This window comes from Callospermophilus lateralis, chromosome 1, assembly GCF_048772815.1.
Source record: "Callospermophilus lateralis isolate mCalLat2 chromosome 1, mCalLat2.hap1, whole genome shotgun sequence".
NCBI lineage: Eukaryota > Metazoa > Chordata > Mammalia > Rodentia > Sciuridae > Callospermophilus > Callospermophilus lateralis.
In genome coordinates this window covers 216,478,266-216,492,466 of record NC_135305.1, presented here as the reverse complement: position 1 = coordinate 216,492,466, position 14,201 = coordinate 216,478,266, and the positions used below count along the sequence as shown (strand labels likewise).

Sequence of the window (14,201 nt, the reverse complement as noted above, 5' to 3'; positions counted from 1 at the left end):
AATAAAAGTAAGGGGTGGAAGGAAGACTGCCACTTTAAGTGGCCAGGAGCTCAGTGAAAACAAAAAAGGAATTTCAAACTTAGTTAACTAATGCCAGGTAAAGCAAATATAATGGTATGATTACTTACTGACTTTAAAAAACCCCTAGGTATAGGGAGCAAAGATGCAAGGTAATTAAATAGATTACATATACATATGGAAAATATTTTAACACAAGAAAATATAGGAGCCAGGCATGGAGGTACTTGCCTTTAATCCTGGAGGCCCTGGGGCCTAAGATAGGAGGATAGAGTTCAAAGCCAACCACAGTAAAAAGCAAGGTGATAAGCAACTCATTGAGACCCTGTCTCTAAATAAAATACAAAATAGGGCTGGAGAGGGCTGGGGTTGAGGCTCAGTGATAGAGCATTCACCTAGCATGTGCGAGGCCCTGGGGGTTCAATCCTCAGCACCATATAAAAATAAATAAATAAAAGTATTGTTGGAATAATACAAGGGGGAGAAATGAATTACAGTAGAGGGGGTAGAGAGAGAAGAGGGGAGGGGAGGGGAGGGGGGATAGTAAAGGATAGGAAAGGCAGCAGAATACAACAGACACTAGTATGGCAATATATAAATCAATGGAAGTGTAACTGATGTGATTCTGCAATCTGTATACGGGGTAAAAATGGGAGTTCATAACCCACTTGAATCAAAGTGTGAAATATGATATATCAAGGACTATGTAATGTTTTTGAACAACCAACAATAAAAAAAAATAAAAAATAAATAAATACAAAAAAAAAAAGTATTGTTGGGACTGGGGATGTGGCGCAAGCAGTAGCGCGCTTGCCTGGCGTGGGTGTGGCCCGGGTTCCATCCTCAGCACCACATACCAACAAAGATGTTGTGTCGGCCAAAAGCTAAAATGAATATTAAAAAAAAAAATTCTCTCTCTCTCTCTCTCTCTCTCTCTCTCTCTCTATTTAAAAAAAATAATAAAAAAGTATTGTGTTTAACTACTACTAAAAAAAAAAAATAGGACTGGGGGTGTTGCTCAGTGGTCAAGTGTCCCTGAGTTCAATCCTCAGTGTCCCCCTCAACAAAAGAAAATATATGAATAGCCATGTATATATATTTTCCTCCCACTAAATTTAAACATTGGGCTTCATACAACCCAAAAGTATACCTAATAGACAACAGAGGAAAATGGTTATGTTTTACTTTATAGGCTTGTCTAATTTTATCAGTCATGAAACCCATTGGGCAGAGGGTCAACTTCTCACCTGCCAAAGCACTACCCAAATAAAGCTTGTGTACTACTGCCACCTCCTGGTGACATCTTTTTCCTTACTACTGCCACCTCCTGGTTACATTTTTTTCCCCTTAATAGCCAAAAAAATTAAAAAAAAAAATCACTGGAATACCCTACATATGTGTATGTTTTTATTTTATACATTTAGATTCTAGATTCATTTGGAGTTTATTGTTGTATATTGTAAAAGGAACAGGTTTAATTTCATCTTTTTCCAGATGGTTTACCAGTTGTTTTAGCACCTTTCATTCCAAAGTGCATTTCTGTTCCATTGATCTAGAATATACTTGAATCAAATTTCCATGTTATTGAATTTACTTGGAGACATTCTATTTATCCGCTTCCTGTTCATATGTAAGTACCATGCACTGTTAATTACAGAGGCTTTATAATATTTTGGGGGGCGGGTACCCGGGATTGAACTCAGGGGCACTGGACCCCTGAGCCACATCCCCACCCTATTTTTTATTTTATTTAGAGACAGGGTCTCACTGAGTTGCTTATCACCTCGCTTTTTAATATTTTTTAATATCTGTAGGTTATCATCCATTTTGTTTTTCAGTGTTTCCTTGTTTATCATCAGATATTTGTTCTTTGATATTAACTTAAGTATCCATATGCCTAACGGCTTTTAAACAATGTTGGCATTCTTGTTGGGGTTACGTCACACTTCTGAATAACTCTTGGAGAATACTCCGTAATATCAGTGGTTATTTTGAATTGTCGCATGGGGGCGGGGGGGGGGGGTCCCAGGCCCTCTGGCAAAATCCAAAAATAACAAGAAAAAAATAAGTTCGCAGAAAATATGATTACACTGAAAACACAAAGGAATAAACTATTAGAGGCTAGCATGGTATTCAGATAAGTTAATGAATTAAGGAACCTTAAAGACCCACAAAGAGACCACGGAAAAGCCGAGCCACGCATCACTGTGAAGAATCAACGGGCTCTGCGGCTGTGGGCGGAGTCGGCACGGGCCTGGCCCCGCCCCCAGCCCCACCCCCAGGCCTGGCTCTCACTTCGCCCTCGGCCGCTGCGCCCGGTTCTGCCTCCTGCAACGAACCGACCTGTGTGTCAGCCTCATCCTCCCCGGAGAGGAAGTTAGAATGTCCGCGCCAGGCCGGGCCGACGTGGCTCGAAGTGGCTGATGCCTGAGGAACCCCCTTGAAGGCCGAAGCCTGAAAGCGGAAGTGACGTCAGCGGGCGCCGGCTCCGCAGGGTAGTGTCAAGTGCCTTCCTCATGGTGCACCTCTCCCCGCCTTCGGTGGATTCTGCTTGCGGGGTCTCCCAGGGTGGCAGCGGGTTGGCAGCGGACCCCCGTAAAGGCACCGGGCCGGCTTCGCTGGCGTGCCTAGGGCCGCGCATCCTTCCCGGCTCTCGGGTCCGAGAGGCGCCGGGTGGCGCTGGGTCAGGAGGTGTCGCCGGGGCGCGCCCTCCGGGTGCTTTCTTCCGCGGCGCTCCTCTTTTCCAAAGCCTGCAAAGCAGTCTTTCCGAAATTGTTTCCCAGAGGGAAGAGAATTTCCGCGATTTAGTAACGTTGGCTCCAGACTCGGTGCCCACTCTCCTGACGGATTGGCATTCTGGCGAGTTCAGGTCAGTATTGAGTACAAGTTGGTTCACAAGAGCCTCTACTTCTTTTTTAAAAGAATGTTTTATCTGAGAGTTTGACATTGTCTTTGACGATATTTAGTTTATACATGACATTCGGATAGAAAGATAATGTAGATTTTTAGGTGTCTAGGGTGTGACTACTTCTATGCAGATACAGGTTTTCTTACTGTATAGGTTTCTCTAGATATAGGTTTCTCTTCCGAAGTTCCCCACAGAGCTTCAAAAACGGGGGCCGCCAGGAAAAAGAGATGGAAGCTTTATTAGTGGTGCTAGAATAATTGAATTCTTTACAGCATGTGTTGTTGTTGTTCAGGTTATTCTGTGGTGGTAGGAATTGAACACCAGGCTTTGAAGGTAAGCCCTCTACCCCACCTCCTGTATGCATGCATGTTTTTTCCCCTCACATTTTTCTTTCAAAAAATACGAATTAACATATGTAATAAATATAGTGGCAGATGTACCAATTTTTAGCATTGTGCATGTTTGCCCACTTTTCAGGAAATTAAGAACATTTCTTGGTAAATTATCATTTGAATATAAATTATCGTTGAATATAAATTGAGAACATGAAACTTTTCCTTTAAATACTCGGGAATGCATCTTCTAAAGATAAGGGCATCGCCTTACTAAAACTACAATACTGTTTCAAGTAACAAAGTTAAAAATGATAATGTCGGGCTGGGGATGTGGCTCAAGCGGTAGCGCGCTCGCCTGGCATGTGTGCGGCCCGGGTTCGCGAAGGCAGGAGGATAGCGAGTCCAAAGCCAGCTCAGCAACGGCGAGTCACTGAGCAACTCAGTTGAGACCCTGTCTCTAAATGAAATACAAAATAGGCTGGGCATGTGGCTCAGTGGTTGAATGCCCCTGAGTTCAATCCCCAGTACCAAAAAATAAAATAATAATAATGTCATCTAAAGTTTGTTTTGTGTAACAACTGAATTTTCCACACTATTCCAACATACACTGTTTGGAGTTGAGAGTTTTTGGATCTCAGATACATTGGAAGTTTATATGTTGCAATTATTCATGTTTTTTAGTGCCTTTTCATTTAGAGTGGTTTCTATTGTTTCTTTTCTTCTTGGAGCTGAGGATCTGGAGATCAAATCAAGAGCCTAATACATGCTAAGTATGAGCTCTACTACTGAGCTAAACTCACAGCCCCTGTTATGTTGACTTTTGAAGAGTCACAGGTTATTTGAGGAAGTCACACATTTTGATATTGATTGCATTCTCATAGAATGTTTAAATATTCCTCCATTTCTTGCTATTTTCTATGAACTTGTTATTGGCTCCATAGAAGAGGTTTGGAAACTGATAGAGGTTGACAGTAAGTAATTTATGCTTTTGGGGCCATGTGCCTTGAATTACTCAGTTCTATTTTTTTAAATATTTCTAGTTGTAGATGGGACACAATACTTTTATTTATTGTTGTGAGGATTGAACCCAGTGCCTCCTGTGCTGGGCAAGCACTCTACCACTGAGCTGCAACCCCAGCTCCCTCAGTTCTATTTTAATCACTTAATGTCCATGGTTATTCTTCCAGGTACTCACAACATGTCCTTAAAAACAGAATAGTTATCTTCAAAAAAGGGATAATTGTGAGGGCTGTAACTCTGGTAGAATGCTTGCCTAGCATTCTTTGGGCTTTGTTATATCCTCGGCATTGGGAAAAAGAGAGAGAGCGAGCGCACAGAGTTGCTTATAAGTACCAAAGGTCTGTTGTGTGATTCTCCTGTTGGTGCTTGCTAGAGGCTTCCAATAGTTCACACTGTTTACCCATGGACACTTTGAGGATTATTGGGTCTGCCTGATAATGTGGACCAAGTGCTTGAGAGGCTTGTACTGTACCTTTAACTTGCTCTTGTCTCTATTTGAAACTGAAAGCCTTAAGATATGTTAAAATTCATTCAAGTTTTGAAATGTTGCATCCAGAATTCAAAAGGTCTATAGAGTGTCCACCCCTTTATTTTGGCTGGTAGTTTGTATGAGGTGCAATCTTTTAGAGTGGAATCTTTGAGGGATGTCTTTACAAGATCCAGACCACTGAATACCTACAAAATTTCATTTGCAATGTCAAGTTCTCTGGGGACTATTTTATTAGAAAGAATGGGGATTTGATATAGCTTAGGGGCTATCTGATTTAGGTCCCCTCGCCCCCGTATAATGTAGAGTCAATGCTGGAGCAGTCACTCTATCTTGTTTAGTTCATTTGGGGGGAACCCTGGGGGCTAGAGAATGTGGTTGTGAAGTCAGCTCCCTAGCATGTGTCTTTTGAAAAGAGGTGCTGCATCATCTCCCTCATGTCATTTATCACCATAGGGAAATAAAATGTCACATCTCCCCTGGCCTGAAATGTCTTCCTAGTAAAATGAGACTGTTGTCTTTTCCTGGTGGGCAGCATAGTTTATCGTCCCTTCTATTGGCTCTAGGTAGAAAGGACTACTCTGACATTGTATGGCAATTGTGTGTCTGTATGTAGAGTGTGTTGGATTATATGGGGTTTCATGCTAGAGTGGACTAATTTACTGACATATGAGTAAGAATTGTGGTCAGCTCTGGGTTCTCATGCTCTCTCTCTCTCTCTTTTTTTTAGGCTTTCTTCTGTCTAGGGGCCCAGTCTGCCTTCTTCAAGAAAAGATTAAGACAGAAAGGATGGTGGCAGACTGTCTGACAAATTGTTATCAGGTATGCAGACACCATGTCTCACAAAATGACCAGCTTGTCTTTACAGGTAGGCATATTTTTAGACAGATATGTCTTCAAAGTTTCTTAAATCAAGTAGAGACAAACTCAAGGATTCAGTCTCCAGCTGAATTTCTAGAGTGGAGCCTCTGGTATTGGTGAAGTGTTGCCTAAAAATCATCCCATTATTTCAGTAATTATGAATTAATCTTCACACTTATGTTGCTGAGGCTAGCCTTGAAATTGCAATCCTCCTGCCCCAGCCTCCCAAGAAGCACGGATTACAGGCTCAAGTGTGGTACTGATATGGACACCAAAGGCCTCAAACATGCTAGTCAAGTGCTCTGCTGCTGAACTACATTCCCAGCCTCCAGGAATGTACTTTAATAGTACAAAATAGAAAAGGACTTGTATTCTGGTTGTGGTGAGATCAGTTCAGGTGCCAGAAGAGCCATTAAAGCCACATGACTGAGGGAGATCAACTGTAAATTGAGTGTAGATAGAGAAAAAAGTTCCTAGGACCACGAAAGCCTTGGTAGACAATGGAAGGTAGACAATGGAAGCCTCAGATCCCTGTGTAGGCATTGGTCTCAATTCCTCTTTCTCTAGTGAACATTGGTGGAAATGTTGCTATTTTACTTGTTACTCAGGTTTGCTTGCATGCATGTGTGTAATGTTTTAGGACTTGGTGACTTTTTTTTTTTTTTTTTTTTTTTTAAGAACTTGGTGACCTTTGAGGATGTGGCTGTGGACTTCACCCAAGAGGAATGGATTCTATTGGATCAAATGCACAGAGACCTGTATAGAGATGTGATGCTAGAGAACTACCAGAACCTGGCCTCAGTAGGTAAGACTGCCATCATTCCTTGTAGCTTAGGGAAGATGGGTGTTCTGTACTTGCTGTGCTGCAGCATCAGTGATGTCAACTCTGACTATGTTGGGAAACAACAGGGGCATAGTCTCTTCCCTAGTATAGTGGTCCACCTTTATTCTAAGGTGTATATTCTAAGACGCCCCCAATGGATGTCTGGAAATGTTCATAGAACTGAACAGTTTCAATCATGTTTTGAGGTGCAACAACAAAAGCAACATGAATTTCTTTTTTCTTCTGTATAGTTTCACAGATTGAAGATTTTTTTCTTATTGTAGATATTAGCAGCCTAAGCATGTATATTTTTTTCCTTTTTAAATCAAGAACTTTCAACTTTCACTTAAATATAGCATTTTATGTTTTCTCTTTGGCATTTTCAAATTGGCAGCATCACTACTGTTCTCTTTGGGTCTGTTGTTAAGTAAAATAAGGATTACTTGAACACAAGCATTGTTATACTGTGATAATCAACCATAAGTGAGACAGCTACTAAATGACTTAATGAATGGGCAGGAAGCATATAGAGTGTGGATATGATGGATAAAGGGATGATTCATATCCCCTGTAGGATAGAGTAGGATAGCATGAGATTTTATCAAGCTACTCAAAATGGTATGCAATTTAAAACTAGTGAATATTTTTCTGGAAATTTATATTTAATATGTTTAGATAGGATGGATTGTAAGAAACCATGAAAATAAAACTATAGGGGGGACTACTATACATTTTAATACATATTGGTGGTTATCAAAATGTGAGTCCAAGAAGAATATTGTTGCCATCACCCCATGGGAAATAAAAATTATTTTTTATTTCCAGCTCAGTGGTAGAGCGCTTACCTAACATGCACAAGGTACTGAGATTCAATCACCAGGACTACCCCCACAAAAGTGAAATGTAAATTACCAGTTTCTTCTTTTGACCTATTGAATCAGAAACTCCAGGTAGAAACCTGTCATGTGAGTTTTAACAAGCCACCCATATGAATCTGATGCAGTGTCATGTGAGAATCACCGGGGTAATTTTTGTTTCACTATATTTTCTATTTGTATCAAGATGTTAGTGTTTGGGTTTCAGGGTTCAAAGATCTTTTGGGGGCATAGAAAGAAATGATATTTGCATGCTTAGCCCTTTTATGATTCCCTACATCTGTTAGAAATATAGTTCCTGAATCATAATGTTTTATGATCTTTTATCTGAAACTCTTTCATGAATGTATCTTTCCCTGTATACAGGATGTGAGCCCATTAAACCTAGTCTCATCTACTGGTTGGAACAAGAAGAGGATCTGTGGACAGTGCAGAGTGGAGATCTCCAAGGTGAGTGTTTGTGAATAACAGTCCCCATCAAGGACACATAGTGTATTTGGGAGTGTTAAGGGGGACTTTTTAATATGCACTTGATATCAGACATTTCAGGTCATTTCTCTGAGAAGGTAAGAAAGTAAAGAACTTCTCATATGCTCACTTTCTGTTTATTCAGACTTTCCTGTGATCTCACAAAACGACCTTTTTTATTATTTTGTTATATGGTTTATGTCCAGATTTTTGCTCCTTTTTATGCCTAATAATGTTTTTTGTTGTTAACCATCAGTTTTATTTTTCAAAGAATTAATTTTTAACAAATGTCTAAAACTGTGATTCCCATCTTTAGCTGTCACCAAAGTTTTAACCTAGTTCAAAATGGTCAAACTTTTCTTTTCTTTTTTTTTTTAAACCTTAACCCTTATTTATTTATGTTTTTGAGGTGCTGAGGATCGAACCCAGTGCCTCACACATGCTGGGCAGGCACTCTACCACTGAACCACAACCCCAGCTCCAGACTTTTCTTCCTTTTTAACTAGTTTTAATTTGATAACAAATATAAATGAGCCCTATTATTTTTAACTCCTAAGTCTACCATTTCTGCTCCAAACTTTAATTTTATTTTTCTGTTTATCTTCAGAATGGAAAATGCTACTTAACACCAAAGAGGCAACACTTCAGCAGGATTTTTTGAGGGCACAGACTTCCAGTGGGATACAAACAGTAAGATTAACATTGATATTTGTTGTTTTCCACTCAGAGAACATTGCCAATTCCCTTATAGAAAATAAGTATCATTCACCTAGGAAGGAGTATATTCTGAAGGTGATGAATTTGAATTTTTAACATGTCCCAAACCTGTCTGTCATAAAACCTATTCCTTCAGAGATCCCATAAGTACATGAATTAATAAGTCTGTACTTTTTTTTTTTTTTTGTGGAAAAATCTTTAGTGAATCACATGTGTAACTAGACATTGACTTTTAAGGCAGTATTGTGAATATTTTTTGGGGAGGGGGGAATGGTGCTAAAGAGTGAATCCTGGTCCTGTGCAAGCTAGGCCAACACTACCCTGAGCTACATTCCCAGCCTTTTTTTAAGTGTCAAGACAGGGTCTTGCTAAGTTGCCTAGGTTGCCCTTGAACTTAACAATCCTCCTGCCTTAGCCCCTGAGTATCTATGATTCTAGGTGAATGCCACTCTGCTGGCTCAATTTTGTAAGTAAGTAAATAAATAAATATATATATATATATATATATATATATATATATATATATATATATATTTTTTTTTTTTTTTTTTTTTTTTTTGGTGGAGGGGGTACCAGGGATTGAACTCAGGGGCACTCAACGTCTGAGCCACATCCCTAGTCCTCTTATATTTTATGTAGAGAAAGGGTCTCACTGAGTTGCTTAGTGCCTTGCTGTAGCTGAGGCTGGCTTTGAATTTACAATTCCCCTGCCTCAGGCTCCTTAGCCACTGGGATTACAGGCACGTACCACCTCGCCTGGCCTCAATTTTGTAAATATCTAAACAGTTGTTTTAAGATTAGAGCAGATAGCAGAAGGTTCTGGCACTATTGTCCCATAATTCAATTTAAAAGAAAGCATGCCAGGAACTATAAGAATGTCATGAAGATGTTAAAAATCATAATCATCCTCTAAATAAATATGTTATCATTATTCATTGTTCTACAGGGAAAAGGCAATAGAATCGGTGAATTCTAATATTAACAAGGGAGATTAATATCAAAAGATTGGGAATTTCTTTATAGGAAATCAGCATAAATGAGAGATTTTTGAGTAGCATTCACCCAGTAGGGAGATACTCTGAATATGATGAATTTAGGGTTTTATCCTAATTTTAGCTCAAAACATGAGGCTTCAGAGTTCCACTAATACACATTCCTACACATGTAACTGGGCACTGAGGTTCCTAAAGGAACTTCATAAAAATATAGAGTAGTCATTTCCAAGAGTAGACTGGATGTCACAGGATCCTTGAAATTGGGTTCCTTCATTCAGCTTGAAGTTTACAGAGCAGGGAATGTTTGCATGTTCAAAGTGGTAAGAATAATAATCATCATAATACTGTTTCTGTCTGCAGATAGGTAAGAATTAATAAGTCTGAAAAGTCTTTTAACTGTCATTCATCCCTTCATCAACAGGCAGGACACCACAGTGCAGGGGAACTTTGTGACTATATGCAGTGTGGAGAAATCTTCAGTGAACACTCATATTTCAAGACTCACATGAAAACTCAAAATACAAGGAATGCAGGGCATTTTACTCACTCTACAAGTCCTGCCATGCCTGTTCAAATGCGCACAATGAAAAACAACGCATGTAAGGTTTGTGGAAAAGTCTTCAGACGTTCTTCAAACCTTAATAGGCACATGCGAACCCATACTGGGGAGAAACCCTTTAAATGTAAGGAATGTAGGAAGCCCTTCACTACTTACTCACGGCTAATGGAACATTTCAGAATTCATACTGGAGAAAAACCCTATAAATGTAAGGAATGTGGAAAAGCCTTCACTAAGCGCTCAGGCCTTACCACACATGAACCAACACATGCTTCAGAGAAGCCCTATGAATGTAACGAATGTGGGAAAGCCTTCGCTTCATCCTCACGTCTTACTCAACATGTAAGAACTCACAGTGGCGAGAGACCCTATATATGTAAGGAATGTGGAAGAGCCTTCCTCACTTCCTCATATCTACGTAACCACATAAAAAGAACTCACAGTGGGGAGAAACCCTATATATGTAGGGAATGTGGAAAAGCCTTCCATTCTTCCTCATACCTACGTAGACATGTAAGAACTCACAGTGGTGAGAGACCCTATATTTGTAAAGAGTGTGGAAAAGCCTTCCTTAATTCTTCATACCTACATAATCATGTAAGAAAAACTCATAGTGGAGAGATACCCTTTATATGTGGTGAATGTGGTAAAGTCTTTCATGCTTCCTCATACCTACGTAGACATGTAAGAACTCACAGTGGAGAGAGACCCTATATATGTAAGGAATGTGGGAAAGCCTTCCTCAATTCCTCATACCTACGTAAACATCTAATCATTCACACTGGAAAGAAACCCTATGAATGTAAGGAATGTGGGAAAGCCTACAATAGATGCAATCTATTACTTGACCATTTAAAAACTCACATGGTGGAAAAGCCATTTGAATGTAATGTATGTGGAAAATCCTTTCAGTATTTCTCTTATCTTACTAAGCACATTCGTATTCACACCGGAGTAAAACCCTATAAGTGTAAGTACTGTGGGAAAGCCTTCACCACTTCTTCAAGCCGAACTGAGCATGTAAGAACTCACACTGGGGAAAGGCCTTATGAATGTAAGGAATGTGGGAAATCCTTCAGTTCATCCTCAAACCTAATTCATCATGTGAAAATTCACACAACAGAGAAACCCTTTAAGTGTCAGGAATGTGGGAAAGCCTACAGTAAGTTTTACCTACTAACTGAACATTTAATAACTCACACTGAAAAGAAACCCTTTCAATGGGAGGAATACAAAAAAATCCCTTAAGATTCTTCACATTGTAAGGAAGGAAATACAAAATCTTTCACTAATTCCCAGAAAGTTACTAAATGTGAGACTTTGCAATAGAAGGAAGAACTCCTGATGTAAAATATATGGGAAGGTTGTAGTTCTGTAAATATGTTGGTCTTCACTTGTGTCATCATAGTGGAGAAAACTTTATGAAGGAAAGGACTGTTGGAAAATCAACCTTTAGCAAACATGATTCAGATCCAAGAGAAATTTAATATAGGGGTTTGGGAATTATGTCCCCTTATCTTGAAATCTAGTGTACCAACAGACACCACTGTCTGAATGGTCCTGGTTTATTTTGAACGTTTGTGATTCTACCTTGATCATTCTGGAGTGATATGTCTTTCCTTTCCTCCATAGCAACACTATTTCATTTCAATCATTTCAGTTGCTACAACTTCTGGATAGCCACCAGGTGAAAAGTGCGCCTTTGGGATACAAACAATACTATTTTAGCAGTATAGAATCTTTCCTAGGTTGTTTTTTTTTTTTTTTTTTTGGACCAGGGATTGAACTCTGGTGTTTAACCAGTGAGCCACATCCCCAGCCCTTTTTATTTTGAGACAGGGTCTCACTGAATTGCTTAGGACCTTGCTAAATTGCTGAGGTTGGCTTTGAACTTGTGATTTTCCTGCCTTAGCTTCCTGAGCTGCTGGGACAGGCATGCATGACCATACCTGGCTTGTCATGCTCTTAAACATGCTAAATCCTGGGAGTGCAAGTACTGTGAGAAAGCCTTTTTCACTTTAACACATTTAATGTTGTTAAATGCCCTTGTTCTCTTATACCTGATTCTTTCAGATAAAAGGTGAGAGTGCAAGAAAAGTGAGTAGAGAAAGGACGAGTGGTAAATAATTACTAGTGTGAGAGACCTCAATTTCATGACCACGCAGAGAGAAAGAGAGAGACCCCTTCAACCCCTTGAGAATGGAAGTTCCTGTAACATTGGCAGTGCAGAGAGTGAGGGAGAGGCCTGAATGTTGTCTTTAATCTGTGAATCCATTACACAGCCTGCAAAGCACTTATGAATGCCTGAGTTAGCAACAGCTTGGATTGGCAGTACAAACTGCTTCTGGATTTGTCCTTTGAAGCACATGGGAACAGAAAAACTGAACATAACTGGTGTCATGTTCTACTGTGCTTGAAACCATCATGGTTCTGCATGTGGCCCTTGGGTACAGCCTCTCAGACCAGCACAATCAGATTTCAGCCTGAGTGATCCAAATTTAAAGTTTGAGCAACTTTGGGTTCTATCATGTGTAGCCGTCAGAACTCAGCCCCTTGATGGCTGCCATCAGGGCTGCAGCCCTTTCTTTGGCTTTTAATCTAGCCAGTGTAGAGGTATTCCAAATCATGCTAAACAATAAATCCTGAACAAAAGAGACCTGTGCACTTTCATGTTCCATGTGTTTCTTTGAGGAGTGGTAATGAAATGGTTCTCTTGTGGGTGTGATTATTACTGTTAAGCCCAACTATTATTGCCATTACCTGTTGGCAATGACAATAAAGGTGATCACATCAATCTGGGCTGCCTTGTGTGGGTGGTTATGGCTCATGAATTTGCCTTAGATGCCATCCTTACTGTCTGAAATGAGACCTATAGGTCCCTCTGGAACTTGTTCACAGTTGCCTGATGATGAGCACATGTGGGTGATGGGTGAAGTCACTAGTGCAGTTTGGCCTCGTCCTTCCCCTTGTCTCCGAGTGACAGTATCATTAATAAATGACAGTATAGTGTTCACAGCCCAGACATTGCCCTGCCTGAGAAACACTGCTGGTGACCTTGCCACTGGAGAGGACTTCCTCCTGTGCACTAGAGATGAGTTCAAATTCACCAGAACCTTCTTTGTAGCAATGTCTGTGCGCTAGTGCTCCTCAGGTACAAATTGCACACAAAATATTTGCTTTTCTTACTTTGATATTTGGGGTTTGATTGTGTGCCCAAGCTTGCTGTCAGCTTAGCCTGTGATCCTGGTATAATGTCAGCCAAAACATACAGCTCTATACCCAATACCTTTACGAAAATCTGATAGAAGTTACTGCTACCTCTTAGAGAGGTTACTATCTACATTTCTGAAAGTTGGCAAAACTTTTTCTGGTTTCCCAGGAGGCAGCTGCTGTCAATTAATGCAGTGACACCAAAGGGGAGTCCACTATCTTCCCAGTTAATTCTGCTGATCATGTTTTCCATGTTGATCTGACTCCTTCCCCTCAGTTTCAAAACCATTTATCTCTACTTAGAATTTGCTAATGTTTGAATTCATACCCTTACAACAGTATAATTCCAGGCCTTCCATCTTGATCATTGTCAAATTCATACTATTATCATACTTTTTACAATCTGCAGAAATATTATTGATCTTGCAACATTTCAGGTCTATTTTCTTGAATAATGCCATAGTTATCTGAGAACTTTGTTGCGGCCAGGCCCACAAGTACTGTACATACTTATTACAAGTACTGCAATATTTCACCTTTTCTTTCTTTCCGTTCTTTGTCCTTTTTTTTTTTTTAACCCCTTTCCTCCCTTCTGATTGAACCAGGGGCGATCTCACTGAGCTACATCACCAATCTTTTTTTATTTTTATTTTGAGACAGTCTTGCTAGATTGCTGAGGCTGGCCTCAAACTTACAAATCCTGTCCCAGTCTCCAAAATTACTACCTGCCTGGCATTTTTCTCCTTATCAGTGAAAAATCTCTTGAAGTTGTCCCAGAGTTGTTTAGTGTAACATCAGACCATCTGAGGACCAATTGTGTTACTCATGTGTTGTATTTCCTGTATATTGGGATGTACTGAAATTCTGAGGGTCTGGGCAGAGACTGCCCCTCCCAATGTGCTAAGTTATTCCTCAAGATAGTAAA

At 40.0% G+C, this 14,201-nt stretch overlaps 1 protein-coding gene across 1 annotated transcript; it reads left to right on the top strand.

The window, feature by feature from the left end:
* The first annotated feature begins 2,591 nt into the window (after window positions 1–2,591).
* On the top strand, window positions 2,592–11,307 carry LOC143394475 (uncharacterized). Its single transcript, XM_076849142.2, is given in 8 exon segments — window positions 2,592–2,887; window positions 3,219–3,259; window positions 5,499–5,590; window positions 6,308–6,434; window positions 7,694–7,777; window positions 8,403–8,485; window positions 9,929–11,203; window positions 11,205–11,307. Coding segments are annotated over 6 exon segments (1,644 nt in total). The 5' UTR covers window positions 2,592–2,887; window positions 3,219–3,259; window positions 5,499–5,557; the 3' UTR covers window positions 11,247–11,307.
* The last annotated feature ends 2,894 nt before the right edge of the window (window positions 11,308–14,201 follow it).